Here is a 25,971-nt window from a genome sequence, read left to right on the forward strand (position 1 = left end):
CGATGCCAGCGCGGGGCTCTGCATTCGCCGGTTCAGATCAGCATGGACATGGACGGTCGCGACCGCTCAAAAAGCAAGACATTGCAACCTCCAACCTCCGATTATCTGGATCTCATCTCTAACTTGGCCTCTCCCAAAACTTTTCTCTTCCATCCTCCGCGCTCCACCTCTCATTCGCATCCAACTCCTGCTGCGCAGAGTACCACCGTCGCGCCATCAACCACCATGGACAAGCAGCAACCCAGCTCCTTCCAGCAGCTGGAAAAGGTGTGTTTTGATAGCTTCCCTGCCATAGACTGAGAAATCACCCAGTCAGACAGAAAGTTGTGATGCTAACTGCTGATTCTAGCTCGGAGAAGGCACCTATGCCACTGTACGAACCCCTCCCTCCGCACGGCCGATCCTCTGAATCGCACGATGTACTGACACTCACACAGGTCTTCAAAGGACGCAACCGCCAAACAGGTGAGCTGGTTGCCCTGAAAGAGATCCACCTCGATTCCGAAGAGGGAACACCATCCACCGCCATCCGAGAAATATCGTTGATGAAGGAGCTGAAGCACGAAAGCATCGTCTCGCTCTATGATGTGATTCACACGGAGAACAAACTCATGCTCGTCTTTGAGTACATGGACAAGGATCTGAAGAAGTATATGGATACCCGCGCCGACCGCGGCCAGTTGGACCAAGCCACAATCAAATCATTCATGCACCAGCTGCTCAAGGGCATTGCGTTTTGCCACGAGAACCGCGTCCTCCACCGCGATCTGAAGCCTCAAAATCTCCTGATCAATAAAAAGGGACAACTCAAACTTGGAGATTTTGGTCTCGCCCGTGCCTTTGGTATCCCCGTCAACACTTTCTCCAATGAAGTCGTGACCTTGTGGTACCGTGCCCCGGATGTACTTCTGGGCAGCCGCACATATAACACGAGCATCGACATCTGGTCTGCTGGATGTATCATGGCGGAACTCTACACCGGCCGTCCTCTATTCCCCGGCACCACCAACGAAGACCAGCTTATCAAGATCTTCCGTCTCATGGGCACCCCTTCGGAACGCTCATGGCCCGGCATCTCCCAGCTCCCGGAGTACAAGCCAAACTTCCACGTCTATGCCACGCAGGACCTCAGTCTCATTCTCCCCCAAATCGACCCCCTAGGTCTGGATCTTTTGAGCCGGATGCTGCAGCTACGACCGGAGATGCGGATCAGTGCCCAAGACGCACTGGTACACCCCTGGTTCCGCGATCTTCCGCAATTGCAGGCCCAGTTGCAGCAACAGCAGCAGCAACAACAAATGGCGGGGGCGTATGGCGGCATGGCTCCCCAACAGCAAGCATACTGAGATTCTTCCTTTGATCCGTCTTTGTTTTCCTTCTAGTTCGTTTTCATCATGTACAGCCTTCTCGTTTACCTTGGCTTTCGTTCATCTGCCCCCTTCGTGGAAGGCTTGACGAGCAACGGATTCGGTTTTAGAATGGGGAGAGCGCGGCGTTTGACTCCTAAGAGGACATTCAAATGATTCTTTCTGTTTTCTCTTTCTTTGCGGTGCATATGGCCGATGGCATTTCGTAGATAAACTTGATCATGATACTCAACGTTCGCTCACCGATTACCTTGCCTGTCATAAAGATTTATATTTGTAGGGGCAGCAGCGAATCTCTGTGATATTTGCTGCAAACATGGTTTGTTTCTGACGAGCCCTTCATTGACTACTTCCCTTAGAGCCCTACAACATATACAGTAACCAATTTCAGCTCTTCATACATCCAGCGCAACCGCAACATAGCAAAAGACCACGATCATTTTATTGAACCTAATTCAAGCACAATACACATAAGTAACCCCACAAAGTGTACTAAACAGGTTACCTAACCCTGCGATATATTGAGGTACCCGACCCATCTACCCAGATCTATACCAATCACGTGATATATCCGTAGTCGCGCGTCTCCCGGCGCGTCTCCCCAATCCCCATCAATCAATCAAACCAATCCCCATACTTGATCCTACAACCACAAAACAACAACAACAACAACGACCCAAAGGAGCCCGAAACGAACCTCACCCCAAGGCACAACACCACGAAACACTGCACTCACCGATCAAACTTCCCCAAGCACCTACCTACCTACCTCAACCCCGCCCAACCCAACCAACGAACGAACGATATAAACCAAACGATGTCCACCGAACCGACCACGCAAAGACCAGGCGCCTCGCCCTCACCACCCCCTCCCGCGCCAGTCCCCTTAACACCAGGCCCGCGCGCCTCCAAACTCCAAGAGATCTTCGACAAGGCGCTGGCGCGCACGCTGCGCGCAAACTCGTACGCGAATTTCAGCGGGTGTTTTCCGACGCCGGCGAAACATGTCCCGGCTAGTTTGGAGAGTGTGTGGAGACAGTTGAATGCGAAGTTGGAGGAGAGTGCCAAGGCTGAGTTCGAGGATATTTTGGCGGAGAGGGATGCTGTTAGGCAGTTGAATGAGTTGGATCGGTTGGTTGGTGAGGCGAGGGTTAGGAAGGAGAGAGGGGTTGGTGGGGATAGTGTTGCGTATGTTTTCCCCCCACTTTTTTTTAAAGCACTTTTGTTTGTTGCTTTTTGGTATTGTTGGAATGGGGCGGGGGAGGAATGGATGATGGATGGCTAACTGGTTTGGTGATAGGCCGCATACGTTGAGTCCGGAGGAATTGTACAAAGCGCATTTGTTGCCGCATTTGATGGAGACGCAGGCGGATTTGGATGCCAAGATTAATTCGGTGCAGAATCAGAATGCTGAGTTGGCTGGGAAGGTCCAGGCGCAGAGGTCTGAGATTGAGAGTTTGTTGTCCGGGTTGGAGGCTGTGGTTGCTGATTTGGAAGGTGCTGCGGCTGCAACGACGCAGTTTACGAGTGAGCATCAGCTTCGACAAGAAGCTGCGCAGATGGATGGAGAGGTTAAGGCTAGATCCGAGATCTGATCTGGTGGCTTGCGATTTCTACAATGGCGGGGACAGGCTTCCCTTTCAACGTTCGAATGGGCCGGGGTATAGTATAACTACGACAACAATATCTCCATATCGCCAGGACCCATCCATCCCTCTTCGACCACGTCCTCCGCAACGAGCATAAGTTCCTTCGGCGCAGCTTTGCGGAGCTGGTGGAGTTTGTCCTTTTGGCCTGCTAGTGCAGCAGCGATGGCCTCCTTGCAGGTTCCATCTCGTTCCTCGTCCGCAGCACCGTCCCTCTTTGCCAAGGCTGCTGCACCGCGGTAATAAGTCTGGGCGTTGCGCAGCAGTGTAGCTGCGTTATCTCGGGCCATGTTATAGTCCCATGGAGCCAAGCCAAGCCTCCACCTACCCATCTCCACGTCTCCCCTTGCCAGATGAATCTTCGGCAAGTTTTCAGCAGTGGGGAGTTTGGACGCTTTGCTCAGTGCGTCCAAGGCAGCGGACAGTGATTGCCATCGAAGAGACAGCGCTTTCCCAAAGGCCTCCGGCTCATACGGAGGGAGATCTGTGAGCGCCGTGTTGAAAGAAGTGAGCGCATCGGCTTTGCTGCACAAGCCATCCGGATCGTTTGATAGATCCAGCTCAGGACCGAAAGCTCGCGAGACTTCTTCGGAGTATGTTCCAACTTCAGTCCGTCCGCTTCTGTACAGGACTTCATTCAGGGCGCAGGCGAACTTGGCACGAGCCAGAGTGGCCTCGTAGTGCCTGTTTGACCCCTCGACATATGCCGAGATTCGTTTCTGCAGCTGCTCGGATGAATACTCTTCTACCCAAGTGACTCCTACTTCAGGGTTGAACGTGAGTAGGTTACAGAGGCTTGTGATGGCATCCAGTTGTGCCACAGCAGTATCGACGAGTGTGTCCTTGGTCACGGGCTCAACAATAGCAGCCCATTGTTCTTGCTGGTCTGAGGACTTTGAATCGTCCGCAGGTGGCAGTTCTGGCGGTGTATCTTGCATCTGTGTTTCAGCAGGGTCTGTCTCACCGGACGTCATCTGGTTGATCTGCTCCTGCATTTCGGTGTACTTGAGTTCCTGTACAGTTAGGCAACGTTGGAAGAGTTCTATGGCTTCTTGCAAAAGCTTCACTGCCTGGGCGAGCCGGTCATCCGATGGACGTTTGGCTTCGGTCAAGGCCTCGGCAATGCTGGTGAGTACTTGGGCTGTGTTGAAGAGCGCATCTGCATTGTCTTGCTCCAGGTCAAGCGCAGCTCTGTGAGAATCAAGCGCTACTCGCAGTACGTCCAATAGCGGCGCAGACAGTTGAGCAGCAAGTCTGGGATGTTGTGTGATTTCATATTGAACTCTCGCTCTGTAGACGTCAGTACCTAAGGTAACTTACTGATGGACGCGGCCAGAATGAGTAGTAGAGCAAGAATGAAATCGGATGGTGTATGACGTACTTGTTATATGCCAGGTCAAAAGCAGTGGGATGTTTGCTCAAGCCCTCGTCATAGGTATTGATGGCGCGCATGAAGAAGCGCAGGGATTTGGCTGCATCTCCGGCGCGCCATTTCTCTCCGGCCTCTTCCTGTTCGACACCGACTGGAACATCTTGGTTAGCTATTACGGCAATATATGACGGGCGATTGACCAAATGCATATAATTTAGTTTTGATGCTGGGTGACTCACGGGCTAGGTATTCATCTGCGGTTTCTGGGGCCTAGGCAGTAGAGTTAGAGGGAGAGTAGCTACTCGCGGTCGAAGGGTCAATTGAGCATACCCGCTGTGTCGCCTTTTTCTTATTAGGCTTGGTGTCTTTGAGGAAAGACTTCGGCTTGGGCATTGTCAACGTTCAGATGCGGCCAGAGTTTATCCCGATAAATAAATTTCTCGGCGCAATAAATATAAAGCACGGTGGATGTTAGGCTAAAATCTCAGTTTCAAATGGGAAGCTGCAAAATCAACAAGTATATGATGACGTCCTGCGATGTTTTTTTTTGGAAAATAAGAAAGACGAGGGGTAGCTCCATAATGCCGGCGTTAAACGGAGATACCGCCTTAGCGCCCGCTTTGAGATTACTCCATATAATAATAAATATAGTACTTTTGACAGATTGAAGATAAATTAAGTGGCCAACAATTTCATATAGATAAGATGAGATTCTATCTAGCTATCAGAACTATAAAATAACGGGCTTATCAACTGATACTATGAGCGGTCAGCACCTAGTCTAGTCCACTAAGGTATGCTGAGTGGACTGCCCTACACGGAAATTCACTGTCGGAGAAGCACTCCCGCTCCAATGCAAGTCAGCCAGAGTGATAGTGTGAAAGCAAATCCCGTATGTCTGGCCAAACAAGAAATGATATTCGCCCTTTTCCCCTTCAACAACCGGCAGCGGTGTCGTGCATATTGAAGATCCTTCAGACGGGACGGAGCAATCAATCAATCAACCATGCATGTCTTACATCGTTTGCAGTCTTACCAGCCAGTTTTCTTACTGCTCAACACAAAGACAAAAACCAAGGAATTTCATAATACATCACATGTTATTATTGTATGCCAACCACTATTGAGCGAGTCGGCACGGAAGAACCGGGAGTAGGTGGAGGGAGTAGAGAAGGTTTGCTGGGGTTCAAGGATGAAGAAGATGCGTTGCTGCTGCTGCTGCTGCTGCCATCGTCGGATCCGCGTGGCTGCCCACTTGCCCGCACGTGGCGGGCCTGGCCGGGGAAGGGCCTGAACACTCTTACAGTTACAGTAAGTAAGTTAAGTAGTTAGTTATCTAGTTAGTTTTCAAAACTAATTGAAGTCAATAATCCTCCTAGTGGTGGAATTCCGCTGATTTAACTACGAACTAGTGGTGTATGGATATAGCTAGGGTACCATCTGTGGCATTGTAAGAGAGACTTGGTCCTTTCAGTCTGAAAAATGAATCAAGAACGTGTGCAGAATACTCAAGAAAAAGCAAGCATCTCTAATTTAGTTTGCAGGCCTAAACTGGTACACGATGACTACTTAACTACGTACTGCCTCTTTACGTACCTGGGAATAGGGGTAGCTAATATGGTATGATGCATCCACTCCGTTTGGTCTGCTACTTTCAGCCAGCCGATCGTCAAATCCCTCAAGTATACTCACTCCGAGTAATTTCAAGAGCATGACGATCAATCCGTCGGGCGCGCAAGCATCCCTGTTTGGTGATGGCGCTCGTGTCTGCCGCCGACGTCCCAACAGAGTCCGGTGTCTCAGGCTGCCTTGCGATGGTTTAGCCGGCCTCCAAATGGGTCACATACCCATCTTTTTGTCCCTGCCGACCACTGCACTAGACACTAAATTTATCGGAGAAGCATGAGACAAACGGGCTTGTAAGCATACTAGTATGTACCTCAACCACTATCAACTCTATCTATCTCTCGTGCCAGTTAACCAACAAAGTTCCCTTTCACCACAAAAATAAATACAGATCTGGGCAAAGGAGGGGATCGTAGAGAGAATCAGGACAGGAAAACCTTAAAAGCCGTCCAAACGACAACCCCCCTCCAATTCTTTCCGACCGTCGACGAGGAAGAAGATTTTATCAGCATTGCGTTTTGGCGCCTGCCGGTGACCCACCCCATCCGCCTCCTTCGCCCCCGGCCTCTCCTGAGTTGAATGCATGGCACGGCTGCGCGCAGTCCTACACTCTCATCAACAACTTCGTTCTTGCTCTTACATCTACTCTTCTTCTTTTGATTTTTCCCACGTCAGATATCTCTTCTGGTCTATACTGATCGCATACAGACCCTGGAAGTAATTGACTGCCCCCAAGGTGAGAACCCCTCTTCTCTCCAGCCCTGCTGATCCCGGCTCAATCAAGTGTCTTGAACCACTTGTCGGGGATCATTCTCCCAAGAGAAAAAAAAAAACTTCCCGATTAGTTATTGATACCTTGCCTTCCCTTTATTCCCTCCTTTATTTTCTCGATTGTGGAATTCCCGTCTACTTGTCTGCATTTCGTGTCTCTTGGGTCCTGCTGCAGTCGTTCCTTTGATATCTGCACCTCTTTAAGTTCTCGCTTCGCTGACCGGGGTACAATTCCATCTTACAGGTTACGTACGGTCTTCCCGGAAGCCTCGCAGCCTTTGTCGTTCCACTATTCTGCACACGCTTTGAACTGCACGCAATATACGACCCACCGCATCCTACCACCATAGTGGACATGGCTAGACATACATCGCTAGAATCTGAGAGACCCATCATGGCCCAGTCGGTAAGTCTACAAGGACTACGTGCGATGTCCACGCACTTATCCCCCTCGCAATCTCGTCTGATTCGGTCATAGGCACGTACCTCCAAGCGGTTCTCGACTGTCAGCGAAGCCCCTACGGTCGCCTCGTCGGAAACCACCTTTGCAGGTCTGCCGGCCGGAGACCCCAGACTGGCCGATTTCCACAATCTCCGCGATGGACTGGAGCGCCTGGAAAACAAGCCCCTTCTGAAGCAACGTTTCGTTCCCACTCCGGAGAAGACCGATGACTTGAGCAAGTTGGCATTGGGTGCCAAGGTGGAGCGCGCCCTTGGACGTAGAATGACCAGCCAGGACGCTGTCATGCGAGAACCCGTGCTGAACGAAAAAGCGGTGGTGGAAGCCCCGTGAGTTGTTGCAGACGTGTCGTGTGGTGTTGACCGAAAGTTGCATTTTGATACCTTACTGGACCTTTTGCTCCCTGTCCCCATGGCCACCTGGGTCACGGCTTTTCTAATGTTGCATGTTTTCCCGGCTTGCCAGATTTCCCCTGCGGCGGGTTCTATGACCGAGTTCGATACCCGTCTTGATGAGAAGCTTATCTTTACCTGTCTATCATACCCCCCTTCTGAGCCAGCTATCTACTTTTGATTTGATGCGATTTCGCTGCGTGTACCAACCCTAATCTACTGTCTGATAGCCATCTACTTATTCGATTACTGAGATTAATTCTGTGATGTTTATGAGAACGTGGTATTGTGTCGGTTCCGTTTACTATATGACAAAGGAGCACGCTGATGATTGGATATACGAATCCGAGATCTGCCAGTGATCTTATGTTGTACACAGCTCTCTAGACAATGTATTGTCTCTACATTTTGAAATAGGAAAACAAGCAAGAATTTGAACCCCGATACATTCTACGAGATATGGCGAAGAAAGAGTGCTTCGTATTACAGGCTGTGTGCATTGTAAATGGTACTTAGTAGAACAACTATCGGTTGAGGGTCCAGCATCATCGCCAATGAACGGGTCTGTTCGGGGGCGATTGAATCCACCGCATGCTGATATCATGGATGGCAAATGGACTGGCCTACCGCATTGTTTCACTGCGTCATCAACACAGGTCCGACAGCGATTTCGTTTACAGATTATGTACTACTACTGAGTGTCAGCCCCATGATTTTATGTAGATTTAGGTCCTACCATCTGTATATCTGATCGATTGAAGTAATCGGTCTTAATCCGCCCCAATATTGCCACCACCGCTGCCACATTTTGTCACTGATCGCGGTCGTCCAGTTGATCGACGAGATGCGCCCGTGAATCATATCAGCCTAAAGTAGAAGGCGGTGAGCTCGGGGCCAAGCGCGATATGTCCCAATGAAGATTAGCGCCGGGCACTTCTGGGTTCGGCTGGATTTTGCACCAGCAAAAACGAACGGCTTGACTGGCCCTTCACCTCAAAGTCGGCTCTCTCTCTCTCTGCGCTGCTGCTCTCAGCAACCTCTCGTGTCTCTCCGTCCACCCTGTTACTACTAGCTGTTACTTACCACACTCCCCCAAACTTAACTTCCCTCACCACTCTTCAACCACACACACACACTACTTACCACCCCCCCTCACCCTCCACCTATACACAAACAACCCATCTTCCTCTTCATATTTCCTTGCAATTATCATCCTCAGCCAGTTTTTCATCTGCTCCCACCTCTTTGTCTCTTGAAACAAGCTCCGTCTCTCTTCGTCCCCGTGCTTTTTCCCTCCCGAATCTGTTGCCTCGGGCTTTTCCCTCGCACACTCAATTCCGGAATCGCACAAGGTTCTTTCTGTTATTAACCTCGACGACTCCGACGCGCCACCTTCTTACCTTTCATTGATCTTTTCTTTTCTTTCTGATTCACTTCATTGCGCCTTCGGGGAGCAATTTGTTCGCACATTTCACGTTGTAAGTCCTTCTTTTTCACCTGCAATCGTGGCCCGGATCTCTCTGCCATGGCCATATACGTCCAAGCTTCAAAAGCACTGACAAATACCAGTATCGGGGAATATTTCTTACTAGATTTTTTTCCCTTCCCTCGTCGCATCAAGCCTTGCATCCTATCCAGCATATCCTTTGCTTGGCCTTTCTCTCTTAGACTTTTCTCTTTCTTTTTCTCGAGCCTCCAAGTTTCATTCATTTCACAATGGCCGACACGACCCAGGCTCCTATGAACGGCGGCTACCCTGCGCAACACGCTTACCCCGACACCTTCACCCACGCCCCCGCAAACGTCAACAGCGCGGCCAGCTTCCAGCCTGCGCCCTCCTCTACTCCCTCGAACGCCCCCGCAAATGACCAGAAGAATGGTATCTCGAAGGATGAGGTTGGCTGGTACTTCGTGGAGCAGTACTATACCAACATGAGCCGCAGTCCGGAGAAGCTTCACCTCTTCTACTCTCGGCGTTCTCAGCTCGTTTTCGGCACCGAAGCTGAAACCGTTCAGGTTGCTGTGGGCCAGAAGGTACGTGGTGATATCTCAACTCCATGGCATTCATTTCTGTCCAATAAGGTCTAATATATTGACATCATCGTTACATTATAGGCTATCAATGACAAGATCAAGCAGCTTGACTTCCAAGACTGCAAGGTCCGTGTCTTGAACGTCGACTCTCAGGCCTCATTCGATAACATCCTGATCTCTGTGATTGGCGAGATCTCGAACCGGTCCGAGCCTTCCCGCAAGTTTGTGCAGACTTTCGTGCTGGCCGAACAGCCCAACGGTTACTATGTCCTCAACGACATCTTCCGGTACCTTGTCGATGAGGAGGAGATTGAGCAAGAAGAGGCTGCTCCTGCTGCCCCTGCTGCCCCGGTTGAGGAGCCGGCTGCTGAAGAGCCTGCACAGCCTGCAGCTGAGACTGTCCCGGAGCCCGAGAAGGCCCAGGTAGACAGTGAGCCTGCCGCGGCTAAGGTTGACGAGAAGCTCGAGGAGGCCGAGCAGACTGCTGAGGCCAAGCCTGCCCAGGAGGAAGCTCCCCAGACCAATGGAACCGCGGCTGAGGAAACCCCTGTCGAAGCTGCCCCGGAAGCTGCTGCCCCGGTTGAGACTGAGGCCCCCAAGGCTGAGAAGCCCGCCACTCCTGAGCCCACCCCTGTGCCCGAGCAGAAGGAAGCTCCTGCTCCGGTCAAGGAGAGTGCTCCCGCCAGGGCGGTCCCTAAGACCTGGGCCAACATCGCCTCCAAGTCTGGTGCCTCGGCCCCTGTTGTTCCCGCTGTTCCCGCTGCTCCGGTGAAGCCTGCTCCCGCTGCCAGCTCTGCTCAGTCCACGGCTCCGGCCCCTGCCCCCGCCGCTGCTCCTGCTCCCGCGGCCGCTGCCGCTCCCGAAGCCGCATCCAGCCAACCTTCCTCGACTGATGGTTCTGGCTGGCAGACTGCGGGCCATGATCACAAGAAGACCCAGTCCCGTGTGGGTGAGGAGAATGTTCTCGCTTACATCAAGAACGTCACCGAGAAGGTTGATGCGAGCTTGCTCAAGCAGACCCTGTCTCGCTTTGGCAAGCTGAAGCACTTCGATGTGAGCCGTGCTAAGGTATGTCACCTCTTAGCCCACCCGTAATCCAGATCAGAGAAGGAAAAGCTAACCTTGCGTCCAGAACTGCGCCTTTGTCGAATTCAGTGATGCCGCGGGCTATGCTGCCGCTGTCGCTGCCAACCCCCACCAGATTGGATCCGAGCAGATCTACGTGGAGGAGCGTCGCCCTCGTACCAATGCCTTCGGTAACGGTAGCTACGGTGCGGGCCGCGGTGGCGCCGGTCGTGGTCGTGGTGACCGTGCGGGCAGCCAGGGCCGGGGAGGCTTCCAGCGCGAGGGTCGCGGAGGCTTTGCCCCCCGTGGCCGTGGCGGCAACGTCAACGCCAAGGGTCGCAACCAGGCCCAGGCTGCTTAAGCACCTTTACAAACAAAAGTACCTCTTGACGTCTAACGAAGAACGACGAGCGAACGTAAGCGGTGGTCATTTCAGTGGACCTTGACCGCTTCGTTCTAATCCCATTCTTTCCTTTTTCTTTTCCCCCTCTTTTACAAAGCCTTATATGATTCCTAGCCCTTCCTCCTGGCTTGAGACGGTATACGGGTTTAGATGCTCACGGCGATCCAGGACATGTATTACTCTCCCCCTTTACTTGATAATGACATGTGTTATGTGGCCCTCTTGTCACAGTGCATATTAGCGGTTGGAAAAGTTTTCTTATCATCTTCTCACTGGGCTTTGCTTGGTCGTCATCATGACTTTGGTTTCCTCTTCGTGTGTTGCCATGACCTCTTTATTTTCTCTACCTCTTTGATGGCTCCTTATCTTCTTAGCATAGCGAGCTGAATGCCCATATTTCTTTCATCTCTGATCTCTGGTGGCTTTTGACCTCCCATTATCATTTTTTTTCTTTTCTCACCTACCATGTTGACGACCGTCGCAGTCCATCTCTGGCTTCTTAGTCCTAGCTCCTGCTTAGTTACACTTCCTTCTCTGGCTTCTGGTTCATTGTTTCTTATTTGCGGCCTCATCATGTTTTGAGGAGTGTAAATGGATGGCTTCTTGCTGGAATGTTTCTTCATTATTACGTCTCTCTCATTTGTGTGCCGTACTTTCCTTGGGGGCTAGCTCCCCGGGGGGGTTCAAGGGCTACAGGGCGGTGGGTAGTGGGCGGTGTTGGGCTCAGGATGATGTTGTTGCAAATTGTGCAACCACAATGGAGCAAAACGGATACAAAGAAAAGAGATTGAAGACATCTACAGAAAACAATCAAACACAGAAATCTCGCTAATGACTTGGACGCCTTGTATGTAGTAGATCGACCGTAATCAGGGTGCGATAAAGGGTGCTCAAGGTTCCCCGGCAGGCGCAAGTAGAGTAGACACAGCAAGCAAGGTTGGAGGGGGTCCAGTGGGGAATGAGTCAATGGCTCATGTAGTGAATAGTTAGTGGGTACAGAGTACTTCCAGAGGGCATGCCTGAACTGGAAGTGACACATACAGTGAAGTACTAAGTAGTATGTAGTAGTAATTGATGGTAGCTGTGGTAACATTGGTTACTATGAAAGCACACAAAGCGGTCAGAGTGATAGCAGCTCGGGATTGGTTGGGAATGGGGGAATGGAGGGGAAAAGAGAGGGAAGAAGAAAGAGCGGAACGTTCTAGATAGTGGGCCTCAGGCAGCGAGATCGCCCCCCGGAAGTTATCGCCAGCAAAAAGAAGCAGGAAGACATCTGGGGAAGTTCCCCCCCTAAGCATATCGGATCGGGGAATTCCATGGGCTACTATACTGGATCAATTACTCAATGGAGCATAACCACTGAACCCCTAACCAGTAGGGGGGTGGCAGGCGCCGAGCAAAGGGGAGAAACAGGGCTGGTTAGTGCCTGGCACGGGGTGGGCAGAAGCATCTAGATCCCGCAGCTGGAAGGCGCTGGAACATCCTGGGGGGAGAAGTTTGGGAGAGTCGACAGTAGCTGGAGGAGCAGCATGGAATCGGTGGAAGTTGCTGGATCGCCGTAGAAACGCCGCACTGAAATTTTGTGACGGTCCGCCCAAAGAACATTAAGGTCCCGCCCCCGTCGCCTGTTCCCTTCGGTTCACCAGCTATTTTTTCTTCTCATTCTTCTCTTCCTCTCTCCATCCTAACTCTCTAATCACTCTTCCCTCTTTCTCTCTCCATCTCCCTTTTCTTTCTGTCACCTCGTGGGCAGTTCTTCATCTCCTTTCCTCCCATTCTGTGATCCGTGACTTAATCCACCTATTTACCCTCTTCAACTACCTCTCCCACCTTTCAATCCGTTTTAGGTCAGTACTAGTTATACTTCCCTCTCCCCACCTTGGAGCTCTGACTCAGCCACTATCGTTTGCGTGCAAACTTGGCTCAAAGAGCGGGAGGCAAGACAGAATTTCTAGAAATTTCTGCCCTTTTCTTGCCTTCCTTCCCTCTTTGTCAACAAATATAAAGAGTCTTCCAATTCCCCCTTCCGTTTTCAACCCACTTCTCTCCTTCTCCACTTCAGAATCATCTGGAGGAGCTCGTCATTTCGCTTCCTCTTCCGCTTCCTCCCTTCCTTTTTACTGACATCCCTACCCCTCCTTCAGAAACCAGTCTCTCTCCTCCTACCGCCACCATGTCTGCCGAGACTTTCGAGTTCCAGGCTGAGATCTCTCAGCTCCTCTCCCTCATCATCAACACTGTCTACTCCAACAAGGAGATTTTCCTGCGTGAGCTGATCTCCAACGCCTCCGATGCTCTGGACAAGATCCGCTATGAGTCCCTGTCCGACCCCTCCAAGCTCGACTCGGGCAAGGATCTCCGCATCGACCTGATCCCCAACGCTGAGGCCAAGACCCTCACCATCCGTGATACCGGTATCGGTATGACCAAGGCTGTAAGTTTTTTTCCCCTCACTCCCTATTCTTTTCTCTGCCATTGAGCAGTAGCCGTGCCAAGTTTAGAGCGAATTCTGACTATAGACTTTTTTTTAGGACCTCATCAACAACCTCGGTACCATTGCTCGCTCTGGTACCAAGCAGTTCATGGAGGCTCTCTCCGCTGGTGCTGATATCTCCATGATCGGTCAGTTCGGTGTTGGTTTCTACTCTGCCTACCTTGTGGCCGACCGTGTCACCGTCATCTCCAAGCACAACGATGACGAGCAGTACATCTGGGAGTCCGCTGCCGGTGGTACTTTCACCCTCACCCAGGACACCGAGGGTGAGCAGCTTGGCCGTGGTACCAAGATCATCCTCCACCTGAAGGATGAGCAGACCGACTACCTCAACGAGAGCCGTGTCAAGGAGGTTGTCCGCAAGCACTCCGAGTTCATCTCCTACCCCATCTACCTCCACGTCCTGAAGGAGACCGAGAAGGAGGTCCCCGATGAGGAGGCTGAGACCAAGGAAGAGGAAGAGGGTGATGAGAAGAAGCCCAAGATCGAGGAGGTCGATGAGGAGGAGGAGAAGAAGGAGAAGAAGACCAAGACTGTCAAGGAGAGCAAGATCGAGGAGGAGGAGCTTAACAAGACCAAGCCCATCTGGACTCGTAACCCCGCCGACATCACCCAGGAGGAGTACGCTGCCTTCTACAAGTCCCTCTCCAACGACTGGGAGGACCACTTGGCCGTCAAGCACTTCTCCGTCGAGGGTCAGCTCGAGTTCCGTGCCATCCTCTACGTCCCCAAGCGTGCTCCCTTCGACCTGTTCGAGTCTAAGAAGACCAAGAACAACATCAAGCTCTACGTCCGCCGTGTCTTCATCACTGATGACGCCACTGATCTCATCCCCGAGTGGCTCAGCTTCGTCAAGGGTGTTGTCGACTCTGAGGACCTTCCTCTCAACCTGTCCCGTGAGACTCTCCAGCAGAACAAGATCATGAAGGTCATCAAGAAGAACATCGTCAAGAAGACTCTTGAGCTCTTCACCGAGATCGCTGAGGACCGCGAGCAGTTCGACAAGTTCTACTCTGCTTTCAGCAAGAACATCAAGCTCGGTATCCACGAGGACGCCCAGAACCGCCCCACTCTGGCCAAGCTCCTCCGCTACCAGTCCACCAAGTCTGGTGATGAGGCCACTTCCCTTGCCGACTACGTCACCCGTATGCCCGAGCACCAGAAGCAGATCTACTACATCACCGGCGAGTCCATCAAGGCCGTTGCCAAGTCTCCCTTCCTCGACAGCCTCAAGCAGAAGAACTTCGAGGTTCTGTTCCTGGTTGACCCCATTGACGAGTACGCTTTCACTCAGCTGAAGGAGTTCGACGGCAAGAAGCTGGTCGACATCACCAAGGACTTCGAGCTTGAGGAGTCCGAGGAGGAGAAGGCTGAGCGCGAGAAGGAGGAGAAGGAGTTCGAGGGTCTTGCCAAGAGCCTCAAGAACATCCTCGGCGACAAGGTCGAGAAGGTCGTTGTCTCCCACAAGCTCGTTGGCTCTCCTTGCGCCATCCGTACCGGCCAGTTCGGTTGGTCCGCTAACATGGAGCGTATCATGAAGGCCCAGGCCCTCCGTGACACCTCCATGAGCTCTTACATGTCCTCCAAGAAGACTTTCGAGATCTCTCCCAAGTCCTCTATCATCAAGGAGCTCCGCAAGAAGGTTGAGGCCGATGGCGAGGGTGACCGCACCGTCAAGTCCATCACTCAGCTGCTCTTCGAGACCTCTCTCCTGGTCTCCGGTTTCACCATTGAGGAGCCCGCCAGCTTCGCTGAGCGTATCCACAAGCTCGTCTCCCTTGGTCTGAACATCGACGAGGAGGCTGAGACCACCGAGGAGAAGGCTGCTGAGGAGGCTGCCCCTGCCGCCGCTGCTGCCGAGAGCTCCATGGAGGAGGTTGACTAAATGTTGACCGCATGATGTCACGATCTTCTTTTCGAGCAAAGTGGAAATGAGATGTAACTGATTGTTTTTTTGATGACCCGGAAACTGTTCCAGCGGTATTTGCATCAGGGATCTAATATTCACTGAACGATATTGCGTTATTAATCGGAACGGCAAAGGATGATTTTCCTTTGATCCTTTTTCTTTTTCTATTACTGAATCACGAATTCTACCTTTTTCTTTTCGGCGTTTTGAGCGTTTATTACCCCCACCCTAAATACATTCCGTCTGATCCGCTTGTGGTATTAGTACGGTAGATTTATCTCGAGAATAAAAGCTTTCTCTGTTCAACTTGATGCTCTCAACATAGGTCGTAGTATAATAATATGGCAGTAATATCTATCACTGTAGTTATTGTTTCCTGGTACCTCTTCCCAAATGACATATCTACTACCTACATACATAATGATCGATTCATGAAGTCACTGGTCATCTTCATTCATTAGTAATCCCTAGGTGATGCTCTTATGACCGCTATAGCTATCTATAGCATAGAATGGGCAGCACCATGAAACAGGAGAACGTCAGTCACGATTTGAGTCAAGTCAAGTCAAGTCAGATCAGGTCAATTTGCTGTTGATTAGTATATATAGACGGTATTAAACAAAGAGTACTATTAGTTCAGTAGTTACTAGTGGGTACATGCATACATAACATACTATATGTATAACCTTTACTTTTATATTTATTTATTCTTTACTATGATGTATATAAATATGTAGATTGTAGATAGTCGTTACTACTGCTGGTAGTAGTTAAATCTGTGTTATTATTATTATTGAGATTAATCCAGCTAGATTACCAGTAAATAATACTTAAAGAGTTATGTATGTGTGTCTACTTCTGCAATGCTTAAAAAAATGGAAACTTCCCGGTTTGTCCATATTACGAGTCAATTGACTGTAAGCTAGCTACCTTAAGGGAATTCGATCAAGGGAGGTACACGGATGAAGGGACTGAACACCTGGCCTCCCTGGTGACTTGTGTTGTGGTTCATGAGTACATTGTGCACATATCTTCATTAAATGTGACTTGAGGGGAAGTTGTATGCAATGGGAAAGCGCCAGAAAGGAGTATGGGTGGATGGAATGGGATAAGAAAACGATGAAAGAGAGAGAGAGAGAGAGAGAGAGAGAAAATGTGGGAAAATGGAAATTTGTCTGTGGTAACGCCGGGGTTTGCTTGCATGCGAGTCAATCCAGTTGACGCCTGTTGCCCCAAGAACTTATGTGTCTCGCCGCTCTCGTAGATGATTGAAGAGGGGATCATGGAAAATAGTAGAGTAGAAAGGGAGGGTAGGGGGATACAAGAAGAAAGTGCCCACCCTAATGAGTAAGGCTGGTTCACTCAATCAGTCGATCCGCACCAGTCAAAGTGCCATTCAGACAGACTGCGCGAGGATAGCCCCCATGCTTTGGCAAGCCAAAGAGCCAGCCCCCCGACAACTCCAAAGGAGCCCACAATCTGAACAATGGCCCAGCCCCGCCGCTTAAGGTCCTCGGACAACCAAACAAGTCCCAGAGGATCTTGCGGGCGAATTCGGGCAAGGTGATATTCCACATTTTGCCCACTTTGTGCTCGAACAAGTAGACTGCCCCCGCTTGCTTTCTCCAAAGGAGCACGGAGTCCGCAAAAGCCTGGCGTTTGTGTAATGGGGACCAAAGACCCGTCGACTACGCACTCGCCTAACCGTTCTGTGAGCCAGACGGCACGCTCACCCCTGGCCATGGCAGCGTATCTCTCGCGTTCGTTCTTAAGGCTTTGCTGCAACTCAGATGCCCACTTTGCCAACTGCAAACGGGCCATTTTCTCCTCCTGTCGCGTGTGATCTGCTATCCGAGCCATAGTGTAGCTGGGAGAACCCCGGCTTGAGCCATGGTAAAATGGTTGTGTACTAGGTTGGGGGCGATTCGTGCGTTGCCAGAGATGCGCTCGTTGCTGTTGGGCTAGTTTCTTTGCAGCTGAGTGCCGCATCCAAGTCATATTCTCGGCGTCGAACAACCTCTGGACCAGCAAAGTCAATTCAGAGGGCACCAGGGGTTGGACATAGTCAGGGCTCATCAAAGTACTGGCATCCATAACATCGTCATCACTGGTTTTTGCCGATGATACCGCAAAAGGCAATTGTCCGTCCAAATCATCTGCTCCAAGACCTGCGTTTCCAAAAAGGAAGGGCTTGGCCGGAGTGGCTTGTGTATGCTTGTGGAACCCCGACTTAATTGCAGAGATCTGCTCAGGAGCCAACAAGTCAGCCATGGATATTAGAGGAATGACATTGGTCCATTCGCATAGCGTGTTGATGCATTCCATGTCTGCCGCAAAAGTATCTGATGCAAGGTGAGCTCGTATCATCAACGGGAGTGAACTAACCAAAAGCTCGGACTACATACCACCAGAAACGAGATAAAGTACAGCATCAACTTGGGTGCCACCCTGCCCTGCGAGCAAATTTTGGAAGTCGTGATCGCAGGAATCAATAGCTGTTATTGCGCGGGATAGTTGTTGACGTATATATTGTATGATAGCATCCACTTGTCCGATGCGACTCAGCGAGGTTGCAGGGGTATCAACGAAGCAAATATTTCGCTCTAAGACCACATCACCTGTACTTCTCCTACGGCGCAGCACGCGTGAATCTTCCAAATCTGACCACCAAGATGGGTAGGGCTTGGTGCTGGCGTAGATTTCTGATGTAGCTGACAACGGTAGTCGATGGGCTTGAGAAAGTTGAATCGTCGTAAGAGAAGTCCGTGACGGTGTCAAGGCATCGGTAGGCGGAAAGTCGTCTACATGTACAATGTCTTCGCAAGCCTGAACGATCGACCTAATGAGCGATGATTTCCCAGAGCCTGGAGCATCGGTCAGCACGCACTCTGCAAGTAACACAGACCCTACAAGATTGAAGATAAGAAGGGCTCACCAGAATCGCCTGCAACGAGTATTTTAAACCTTCCAAGTGACTTCCCACGAGATGTGAACGGCCTCCGACTAGGCATCTTGATGCTTGGCATGATGAATTGGGATGTGCTATCATGGTCTGGGTTGTGGACAGATCGAGAATCATTGTCTTCATCTCCGGAGGCAACCGCCTGACTACTTAAGTCGTCTGTGATAGAGATCTCATCTAGGTGGCGCATAGATTGGTTCGAAGTAGATTTGGGACTGCTAGGGAGAGATGAAGGGTCGTCCGGGTTGCTGAGATTCAAGGGGGTGAAGGGCCGGGGAGAGATCAGGTCGGAGGTAATCGAGGCGTCAAGTCGGTTGGAATGAAGAGTATCAAGGGGCTTGAGCGTTGATCTGCGGCGGTTGAGGCCGGAATCCTGGTCGTCATCGTCTTCCTTATCGTCGCGGTTGGGAGATGGAGATGGAGATGTGGTGGAAATCGGTTCCACTCCGGCGGGACTACTACCGACTATCTGGTCTGACTGGGACACGGACGCAGGTTGACTAGTCTGGAGGATGCTTTCTTCGAGACTCTGTACGCCATACATACTCGTCCTGGTGGTATCGGGCTCATCTGAGGGGAGGTCATCATCGTGGTCGAGACCGTGATTGCGGGACAGAAAGAAGGTCGCGGGGGCGGCACTGCGGGGGTCGATCCACTGCTGCTCGATGGAGGCCTTGCGAGATCGAGGCAGCGCAACATCTGGCACTGGAGGTCTCATGATGGAGAAAGAAGCAGAAGTTACAGCGGCAACTCAACAGAGACCTTGCGGTGGCCAGACATCGAACAGGTACGCAGTCCGTGATTGTAGTTGAGGAAACAGGAAGACACGCATTCCATCTCGAAGGAGCGACGTTCGATCGATGCCTGGTCGGTTTTGGTCTGCGTTTATGTCATCATCAGGCATTGGGTGATTGCCACGTGATGGAGCATCTGAGGATACCCCGCACCCTGATTAGCTAAGCCATGCATTGCCGGCATGAAGTAGTCACAGTTATTACAGTTATATACAGTTACTATTAGGTAGGCATATAATTTTACTATTGGGTGTAAAGGTAGGGAGAATAGTAGGATGTAGATGTAGAGACTTATACTGTGTTAAGTGTATACCCGCTCTGTCCACTGCCGAGAGAAGTTAACTTGTAGCTTAGCTTAGTCCAACTAGTCCTCGGGGCTGTCGGAAACTATTCCGAAGAACGGCGTCGCAATTATCCGAGTACATACAAATAATGAATAGAATTAATATGATTACTGTCCAGTTTACTTTTTTTTTTTTCTTTTTTTGCCGATATTATTACCAAAAAATAGTACCGTATCAAAGAATCAAAACACTAAATATTTATTGGACGCCTCTTAGGTTATAACCAAAAGGTTAACGGACATAAAGACTATCTCAAGTATGTCGGGATTTGCGAGCCATGACCTGAATCGGATTTGCCGACCCTCTTTGGTGCGTAGGAGCCGGTATTTTATCGACACTAGATCCTCCGTACACATCCCGCACACGGCAGCAACAATGGACGCTTCGCCTTCCCAACACCCTCCAATCGCGATGATCAAGTGCCTCCATACCCTCGTGGTCATGGCTGATCTGATTCCACTTTCAAATTGAACCAGCTGTGAGAACTTAAACGTCATCCACCGCCAAGTTGATCGCGTGAGCAACGCCCTTCAATGGCACTAGCTTGCCCGTGTTTGATTGATGGTGAGCTAAGGGCGAAGCTAAGTAGCACGAAAGAAACAAATAGCCCGCTCCTCCCTTTCTTTTCCTCAAGATGCCATTACGGAGAACATGATAGCCTCTCTCTCCACTATTCTTTCCATGGCGTCCACACAGTAACAGGCAATCCAGGCCCCTTTGTTGCACCATCATTTGATTCCTGCCTATGTGTTACTTATTTGACAGGGATTCGAGTATGGTATTTCCACCAACCTAGCTAATGGGGTGAAATAAAAGATACGACTAATTGACTCGTTAGCTGAGATTAATGTTGCCAAATGTTTCAAAAGATTTCCGCATCGGCTTGCACTAGCTTCAAATCTGCACCTAGAGATTGCTAGATGCTTCGGCTGCAGGCTAGCCTAGCCTTACTTAGTTCGACGCCACCCTGCGAAACCGCTAGGTGAACCGAGCATGGCCAACAGCTCGCCAAAGGTTGTCAGACCATGATTCCATGATTCGACGACGTAATATCGAGCCGGCGCACTACTGGCCAGACTTGCGTGGTCTTAGGCGGCAGCCCGGACGCCCACCCGGTTCCTGCTAGTCCTGTTGACCGACTAGGGTGCTTAAAGTGGCAGAAGCTATATGCCTAGTAGCTTCGTTCGCAATAAGTCCGCGGAGGCCAGTTGGGAATCGAGCCAGCTTCATCCTGCTGCTGGACTCCGTAAGAGGTAGGTGATAATGTGAGCATTCCTCGGCAGCTCGAGACGGCGAACTAGATAGAAGTATATCTACCCACTCACTACTTAAGTACCCACTCGGGGGTATATGAAGGTATTAGATTTGTCCGTGACATCTGCCTGTATCGAGAGAGAATAAAAAGGTGGTTTAGCGTTGGTGTGTTCTAGGGGTAGGGGGTGCAATGTAACGAACAAAAAAAGAGGAAAAGAAATCGTTACGGGAACATCCGGGGCTCTCTTCATGCCAGTGCCTTCCGAAAAGGCTTGCAAGGGTCATCATACGAGCATGGGCGACGTCCTTTCCCAATGTTCTTCAGCATTTGAGATCATGATCATAATCAGTTCACGTAGCCGAAGCGATGACTTTGACTCAAGTTCCTCAACTATAGATGAGCATGCAGAGCTCAGGCCATATTCTCCTGGAATTGAAAGAAACTGGTTGTGACCTGCTTACTAGGCGGGTATTATACTTTGTACCTGCACACAATACTAGTACTACTTCTACTAGGCCGTGAAGCAACGCCAACCACTAAAAAGAAGCAGAGTTGAAAGGCAGGGAAGTATCAACCCCGGCAGCCACTCGTTGAAGGAGTCAAATCGTGCTGATATTTTAGCTTAAAGTTACCCTCTCCCAAGGGCTCCATTCTGACCCCTGCCTCTTGTCGCCATTAGGTGGGGCCTAGTAATGTTACCCACTCACACTACCAGAGTAGTAGACCATCTGCTGTAGTAACTAGTGAAGTACTTTGTGTTGGGGGGGGGGGCCGGGGCCGGGATGGAGCCCTCCGTGGATGGCAGAGCTGGGAGACAGGCTGTCTTCTTGAGAGCTGATTTGTCACATTCCCACCCCTGCAGAGATTCTGGGCCGTGGCCATGATCTGTCCCTGCTATTGTTGTTTTTATTCGGGCTATATTGTTACGAACGAAATTGCTACGATTGCATCAAAGAAGAATAGAGACGTAGACGAAGAGCAGGAAATTCGCTACACGCTGCAGGACAACTGCTAAAAGTTAATATCTACACAAGCACTACTAACCTAGGTAGAATCTGCTATTCTCTGGATCCGGACCGTTATTATCCGCAGCACGAAGCTCCACTCTATGATTTAGATGTTTATTGACCGGCCGTGATATGTGCGCAAATATCCCACGCCGACAATTTATATCGTTGGGGAATTGTGGGTGCGTATAACAAGTATGAATTGTGCGGAGGGCTGCGCTCAGTAGTAGTCATTGCTCCCCGAGAGCCTCGAGGCGGCTTTCCTTCAGTTGAACGACCCGAAGGAACAAGCATGGGTTATTTCTTGGTTTGGGTCTACCGAGCAACCCTTGGGATTCGGTGTGTCCTTTTTCCCGTTTTTACTCCCCAGGTACCCCAAGACAGAGACAGGCTGCAGTCCAAGCGCTAGATCGAATCCAGCCGACTGTTATCAACTCAGGCTCTGTGATGGGGCTTGTCCCAAACGGGCAAGGATGGCCTCTGCAGACCCAATGGAAGACAAGCAACAATTCTAGTCTCATTGGACAGATGAGATTCCACTAGTAATGTATTGGTTTTGGTGATACAATACCAAGGTACCAGAACGACCATACCTACCTGCCTAGGCAAGACCGACCTAAGTTGGTCTAGTCCCTTTCATTCATTTCCCTTCCAATTCTCCGGTCGAAGGCTGCACTGCCGGGGATCCTCTTTCTCCTCGTCTCCTCCTCTCCTCCTCTCCGGACTGGCACCTCCGGACCAGATTGTGTCTGTAAAAGCCGTCGAACTTAACCTTTAGCGTTTTAGGGACTCCGAGGATTATCCACAATTATTCCACCCTCCCCCCGGTAATCGACTCACCATGAACTAACTAAAAGTCCACTCTTTACGAATCTCCTGCGCCGCTGTTGCCCCCCGCCCTCTGTCCGCTAATTAACCTTCCACCATGGCTTGAATGGATGGTACACCCATTTCTGCTGTTCTCGCTATATTATCAACAATTAAAAAAAATAATAAAATCTCGACTACGGCAGGATTAATCTCTTGATTTACACTTACTCTCTTGAGTTTAGTTCCTCAATTAATTTTGTTCTGTATCCTGCCTCTGCTCTCTGTCTTCCTTCCGTGGCCCCCTCCACCACCGCCGGTACCCTCTCCTTCTGCTTCCTCTACCGTTTCCTTCCTTCTCTCTCTCTCTACCTCTTCTCCTTCGTACTTCCCTCATACTACGTCTACTTGGGCTTGAGCCTTACCATTACCTACCATCACCATCATCGCCTCCTCTTCTTCTTTACCATCGTCACCGCTCTCGCCATGCCCAGCAATTCTTGTTGAGCTTTTTGCTCGCCCGCCCTGTTATTCCCTTCCTCTCTTTTGCGCCGCGGTCCCGAAAATCATTCGTTCCTAGCCTACCGGGTTTGCTTTTGACTTTGCCTTCCCTTTCTCCGGCACGATTGGCCCTCACTTCGCCCGCACCCTAAAATCCCACTTCCGATCGGTCATCGCCAACGTCTTGTCTTCTATTCTCCTCCTAACTTGTCGTTACTATTCGGAAGGCGGCATTCCTCGTCATGGAGCAAGAGCATCCTCTGGCTTGGTCAGATATGACCAACCCGGGCGATGATGAATTCTCCAACTTCCTCGAGTTTGGCATGCAGTTCCCTGATGTGGAGGGGCATGGGCCAAGTGACCCTCACGCTTCCCGGCCTCTTGCCCACCCGGCCTCCATGTCGATGCCCGCCACAACAGCACCTGCGCAGGAGCAATTGGTCCGCATGGATACCGATAATGTTACCACCCAGTCGCCGTCATATGCCCTCATGAACAATGATTTCTCTCTCGACCTCTCCAACCATGGGCAGCAGGTCCAGCCGCATCCCTCGTCATACTCGAATGCCCCAGTCACCCCGGCATTCTACGCGCACAAGCCTCCGCAGCCCCAGTACTTTCACCCTCAACAGCAGCACCAACCGATGCAGGAACAGTCACACCAGATGTCCCACCACTCGCACCCGACTACACAGGCTTACGTTCCTCATGGTCAGACAGTGATACCCCCCACCCCTAACAGTATCGAGCTCCAGGGAAGTGCCGCTACGCACTCACTCCGGACAGATGACGGTCATGAGATGTACGAGCGGTTCACTCGAATGAATGACGAACAGGTAAGCATGATCCATCCATTCATGATCTGGAGTTTAGCCTGCATGATCTAATGCATGCACCCGCTCTTCGCAGGCCCTTTACACCCCCCTGGTCTCACCTGCCATGACCCCATTGGAAAGTCAATTTCGCTTCCCTGAATACACCATCCCTGGAGAGTACTTCACCCCTCTCACCTCGCCGGCTCTCGAAGCTCACACTTCCAATCCCACTGGCTACCCCTTCCACACTGGCCAAATCTCTGAAATGGGATTCGTGCCCTCCCCAGCCGATAATGCACTCCCTATGTCGTCAGCCCCTTCCTCGCCGGGTCTGATGCGGAAACATCGGCGCCAGCCTTCAAACACCAAGTCCTTCTCCGCTCGCGCTAAAAAGCAACAATCGCCTTCAGTTCGGCCACAGGCACGGAAAAAGTCACTTTTGAACATCAACTCGGATGAGGTCTTGAATAGTCTAAGCCAGGACCAGGGAAGTAGCAAATCGCGCAGCTCCGGTGGTAGTGGTCTCCGCTACGGGAGTAACGAGAGCTCTGGGCAGGATTCCGTCTCTCCAGAGCCTCTATCTGAACCACTGATGCCGCCACCTGCTCTTCCTCCGTCCCGCAAGTCTCCCGCGATTGCCCCCCAGACCACTCAGGTGTCGCAAGCCAATGAACCCGCAACCCCGGCTTTGCTGATGCGCATCCAACGGTCCCCACACAGCAACGCCTCTACTGGCCCGATGGCAACTGTGTCCAGGCCTGCTCCCTCTGAGCCACATGACGATATTATGGAAGATGTTGTCCTTCCAGAATCAGCTACCTCATATGGATCAGTCTCGAGACCTCCAGTGAGCCGCATTGACACCACGGTACGGGCGGACTCGACCTCTTCAACTACTACGCCAGGAAGCGCTACCCCTGCCATGGAGCCCAAGTCTGCCCCAGTGGTCAACAGACCTGCCAATTCTATCGCGCCCAGTCCCCGTTCTTTGGCCATGCCCTCCCCTAGCGGACCGGTGCCCAAGAAGTCTGATACTCCGAAGTTGGGGCCCCTAGGCCGAAAGCGGCAGAGCCTCAGCTCGTCTCAGCCTAGCCCTAATTTACGTCCCAAGATAAGCCCCAGCATACAACCATTGGTGCGCGGTGATGGTAAGTGCTTTCTACCCAATCTGCGCCTTCATTACCCGGCAGTCTTTGATCGACTGAAGAGTTGCTCCTGGGCACCTTTTGCGGCGTATCAAGCTAACTAGTGTTGTCTAGGAGGGATTACAAGCGAAACTTCAGCCCTGTACCTTGCGTCAAAGTCGAACTATCAGCATATCCTAGATGGCACTCTTTTGCCTGGCGTCTCCTACCCTGAAACCTTGGCCGAGAACCTGAGCTCAAAGCGGACAAATCATAAACTCGCAGAACAGGGACGGAGGAATCGCATCAACAATGCGCTCAAGGAGATTGAGACCCTTATCCCGGCATCATTCGTTCAGATAAAGCATGCTAAAGAAGCTGCAATGTGCAACGCCAAGGGAGGGGAAAAAGACAAGGAGAAGGAGAAGGAAAAGGAAAAGGCTGGAAACCAACCTATCAGCAAGGCTAGCACTGTGGAGATGGCTATTGATTATATCAAAGCATTACAACAGGAACTGGAAGAAACAAAGGGCAAATTAGCAGCCGCTGAAGAGCGCCTCGGGGAAGGAAAGGGGCCGGCAAAGCGTGATGACAAAACAACGAACCCTGAAAATGGGAAAGAAGGAAATGCCGTTGATACGGAATCGGCAGCCACCAGTGTCGAGATAGGTCCCTCTTCATAGGGCTACGATTGAAACCTCGTAGTCGAGTTGATTGCCGAGCTGGACTGGCCCTTGCCTAAAGATCACTATGATGTGATATGTGTTACGAGCGTGGATTTGAGCAAAAGTATAGACCGGTGTTTTACTGGGAAGCGTCGGGT

At 51.0% G+C, this 25,971-nt stretch overlaps 8 protein-coding genes across 8 annotated transcripts; 6 read left to right on the forward strand and 2 right to left on the reverse strand.

Moving 5' to 3' along the window:
* Positions 1–42: 42 nt before the first annotated feature.
* On the forward strand, positions 43–1,346 carry PHO85_3 (cyclin-dependent serine/threonine-protein kinase phoA; the record flags this gene model as incomplete). The annotated part of the gene is made up of 3 exons (XM_041689006.1): positions 43–267; positions 350–373; positions 438–1,346. The coding sequence occupies 3 exons, from the start codon at positions 43–45 to the stop codon at positions 1,344–1,346; spliced, it is 1,158 nt and encodes a 385-aa protein (XP_041542733.1).
* Positions 1,347–2,184: 838 nt separating this feature from the next.
* Positions 2,185–2,962, forward strand: AKAW2_40654S (PMF1/NNF1 family protein; the record flags this gene model as incomplete). The annotated part of the gene is made up of 2 exons (XM_041689007.1): positions 2,185–2,555; positions 2,668–2,962. 2 exons carry the CDS (start codon positions 2,185–2,187, stop codon positions 2,960–2,962), a joined length of 666 nt encoding a protein of 221 aa, XP_041542734.1.
* Positions 2,963–3,039: 77 nt separating this feature from the next.
* AKAW2_40655A (uncharacterized protein) lies at positions 3,040–4,778 on the reverse strand (the record flags this gene model as incomplete). Its single annotated transcript, XM_041689008.1, has 4 exons — positions 3,040–4,303; positions 4,395–4,536; positions 4,625–4,655; positions 4,716–4,778. 4 exons carry the CDS (start codon positions 4,776–4,778, stop codon positions 3,040–3,042), a joined length of 1,500 nt encoding a protein of 499 aa, XP_041542735.1.
* Positions 4,779–7,176: 2,398 nt separating this feature from the next.
* On the forward strand, positions 7,177–7,575 carry AKAW2_40656S (uncharacterized protein; the record flags this gene model as incomplete). The annotated part of the gene is made up of 2 exons (XM_041689009.1): positions 7,177–7,188; positions 7,261–7,575. 2 exons carry the CDS (start codon positions 7,177–7,179, stop codon positions 7,573–7,575), a joined length of 327 nt encoding a protein of 108 aa, XP_041542736.1.
* Positions 7,576–9,350: 1,775 nt separating this feature from the next.
* On the forward strand, positions 9,351–11,094 carry AKAW2_40657S (NTF2 and RRM domain protein; the record flags this gene model as incomplete). The annotated part of the gene is made up of 3 exons (XM_041689010.1): positions 9,351–9,668; positions 9,750–10,736; positions 10,801–11,094. The coding sequence occupies 3 exons, from the start codon at positions 9,351–9,353 to the stop codon at positions 11,092–11,094; spliced, it is 1,599 nt and encodes a 532-aa protein (XP_041542737.1).
* A 2,215-nt stretch (positions 11,095–13,309) lies between these two features.
* On the forward strand, positions 13,310–15,515 carry hsp90 (chaperone Hsp90; the record flags this gene model as incomplete). Its single annotated transcript, XM_041689011.1, has 2 exons — positions 13,310–13,570; positions 13,668–15,515. The coding sequence occupies 2 exons, from the start codon at positions 13,310–13,312 to the stop codon at positions 15,513–15,515; spliced, it is 2,109 nt and encodes a 702-aa protein (XP_041542738.1).
* A 1,386-nt stretch (positions 15,516–16,901) lies between these two features.
* On the reverse strand, positions 16,902–19,219 carry AKAW2_40659A (uncharacterized protein; the record flags this gene model as incomplete). The annotated part of the gene is made up of 3 exons (XM_041689012.1): positions 16,902–17,881; positions 17,945–18,403; positions 18,475–19,219. The coding sequence occupies 3 exons, from the start codon at positions 19,217–19,219 to the stop codon at positions 16,902–16,904; spliced, it is 2,184 nt and encodes a 727-aa protein (XP_041542739.1).
* A 4,232-nt stretch (positions 19,220–23,451) lies between these two features.
* On the forward strand, positions 23,452–25,831 carry AKAW2_40660S (phosphate-sensing transcription factor PHO4; the record flags this gene model as incomplete). Its single annotated transcript, XM_041689014.1, has 3 exons — positions 23,452–24,045; positions 24,119–25,172; positions 25,284–25,831. 3 exons carry the CDS (start codon positions 23,452–23,454, stop codon positions 25,829–25,831), a joined length of 2,196 nt encoding a protein of 731 aa, XP_041542740.1.
* Positions 25,832–25,971: the final 140 nt, after the last annotated feature.

Source organism: Aspergillus luchuensis, chromosome 4 (assembly GCF_016861625.1).
Source record: "Aspergillus luchuensis IFO 4308 DNA, chromosome 4, nearly complete sequence".
NCBI classification, from domain to species: Eukaryota; Fungi; Ascomycota; class Eurotiomycetes; order Eurotiales; family Aspergillaceae; genus Aspergillus; species Aspergillus luchuensis.